The sequence below is a fragment of the Cryptomeria japonica genome, chromosome 4, assembly GCF_030272615.1.
Source record: "Cryptomeria japonica chromosome 4, Sugi_1.0, whole genome shotgun sequence".
NCBI classification, from domain to species: Eukaryota; Viridiplantae; Streptophyta; class Pinopsida; order Cupressales; family Cupressaceae; genus Cryptomeria; species Cryptomeria japonica.
In genome coordinates this window covers 331,699,368-331,701,291 of record NC_081408.1, presented here as the reverse complement: position 1 = coordinate 331,701,291, position 1,924 = coordinate 331,699,368, and the positions used below count along the sequence as shown (strand labels likewise).

Sequence of the window (1,924 nt, the reverse complement as noted above, 5' to 3'; positions counted from 1 at the left end):
CCTGAATTTGCACAAAAAGGAAGGAAAAAGAAAACAAAAACCAACCAAAACTTGGACAAAGACGATGAACACCCCAACCAACGACTGGAAACAAACAAATGAGTTTTGAACCTTGTAAAACGTGCCCTAGAGAAAGGAATTGCGGATTTTAAATAAAAATTTGAAGGGGTTGTCAATTTTTGAAAATTCAAAAATTAAGACAACAGTTGGCTCTAACTGGGGAATTTCTTTCACTTGTCCTTTAGAAAGATGAGAGGAATAGAAGTCAAATCTCTAAGTGCCTTCTTCCGGCCATTGGGCTACAGAGCGAAGCGACTAAAAACAAGAAAACAAAACTAAAAGAAAAACAAAAGGACTAAAATATTGGACTTTTATGTACATAACTTATCTAGGACTTATTCAAATAATGCTTCAGATGTTGTCCACTATAGGGCAACGCAAATGGTGTTCCATCTTGATATGCTAACAAAAAACTATTTTCACTAGTGACCTGATGAATGGTGAAAGGTCCATGCCAAAGAGTATCAAATTTCCCATGCATACCCTTTGGCTCTCCGTTTGTCCCAAAGGAGAACACGATCACCGTCTTGAAATTCTCTTTGCTTTGCCTTTTTATCAAAGAGAACCTTAACTTGCTTCTAATGATCAGCAATCCGGTCTACCACTTGTGTTCGTTGTTCTTCTAACTGAGAAAGAAACATTATTCTTTTGTCTAAGGCATTTTCAAATGTCTCATCTTCAATTGCCTTAGCTAACTTTAAAGTGGGAAGATCCAAAGTAATAGGTATTTTTGCGTTCATCCCATAAAGCAGCTGGAGTGGTGACATGCCAATAGCTCTTTTGGGTGTGATTCTATCTACTCGTAAAGCATCATATAGAGCCTTATGCCAAGATCTCTGATTTTCCTCCGCAAGCTTACGTGTGATGGTAACTAGATTCTTTTTACTTGATTCTACCTGACCATTACCTTGAAGATGATAATCAGAGGAATGAGCCAAGATGATACCATAATCATAATAGAACTGGGTTACCTCATAAGAGGAAAAGGCAGCTACATTATCTGACACAACTTTATGTGGGATGCCAAACCTGGAAATTATATTCTCCTTAAGAAACCTACATGCCACTTCTGAAGTGGCATGTTTCTTCGGAATAGCCTCCATACACTTGGTGAAGTAGTCAGTTGTTGTAAGAACACAAGTGTGACCTGCACTTGAGGAGGGATTAATAACACCAATGAAATCAATTCCCCACTACCTGAAAGGCTCTTCGATCACAACTGGCTTTAGAGGCAGTGCTGCAAGTTTCTGCTTACCTACAAATAGTTGACACCGTACACACCTATGCACCCATTTGTAAGCATCTTGGAAGAGTGTGGGCCAATAGCACTTTGCTCTCAAAATTTTGTGAGCAGTAACTGGCGCAGGGAAATTTCCACCACATGCCAAATTTTGGAAAGATTCTATTAATCTGACTTGTTGTGCCTTATCAACGTAGCGTAGGAATGTACCATCAATAGCTCATTTATACAAACCACTTGTTAAGGAATTTAGATCAGAGATAGAGAATACAATAGTCTAGTAATATGTAGTGAGGATAGACTTTAATAAGATCACTGCAATGAATATGTTTTACCTCCGATGTGTATATACATATATAACTCTAACTACTAATCTTCTATGATAATATCGACAGCTTGCTGGTTCGTGAAACTGCCACAGTTATTGGTTTCGGTTCATAGCAAGTGTCGATGCCAATAAATAAAAGGATGAAGATTCATGTCCACGTAGGGGCATGACTTCTACGTGGCTTATGCCACGTAGAGTCATGACACTACGGCGACATGACCCTTCATTCAATGTCGTTATATATTACCTGCTTCAATCCAAATGAAGCTATATCCTTAACACTCCCTCTTAGCAAA

General features: G+C 38.5%; 1 protein-coding gene across 1 annotated transcript; it reads right to left on the bottom strand.

Annotated features, from left to right (window-relative positions):
- Positions 1-638: 638 nt before the first annotated feature.
- On the bottom strand, positions 639-1,163 carry LOC131875119 (uncharacterized). Its single transcript, XM_059219146.1, has one exon. The coding sequence runs from the start codon at positions 1,161-1,163 to the stop codon at positions 639-641; it is 525 nt and encodes a 174-aa protein (XP_059075129.1).
- Positions 1,164-1,924: the final 761 nt, after the last annotated feature.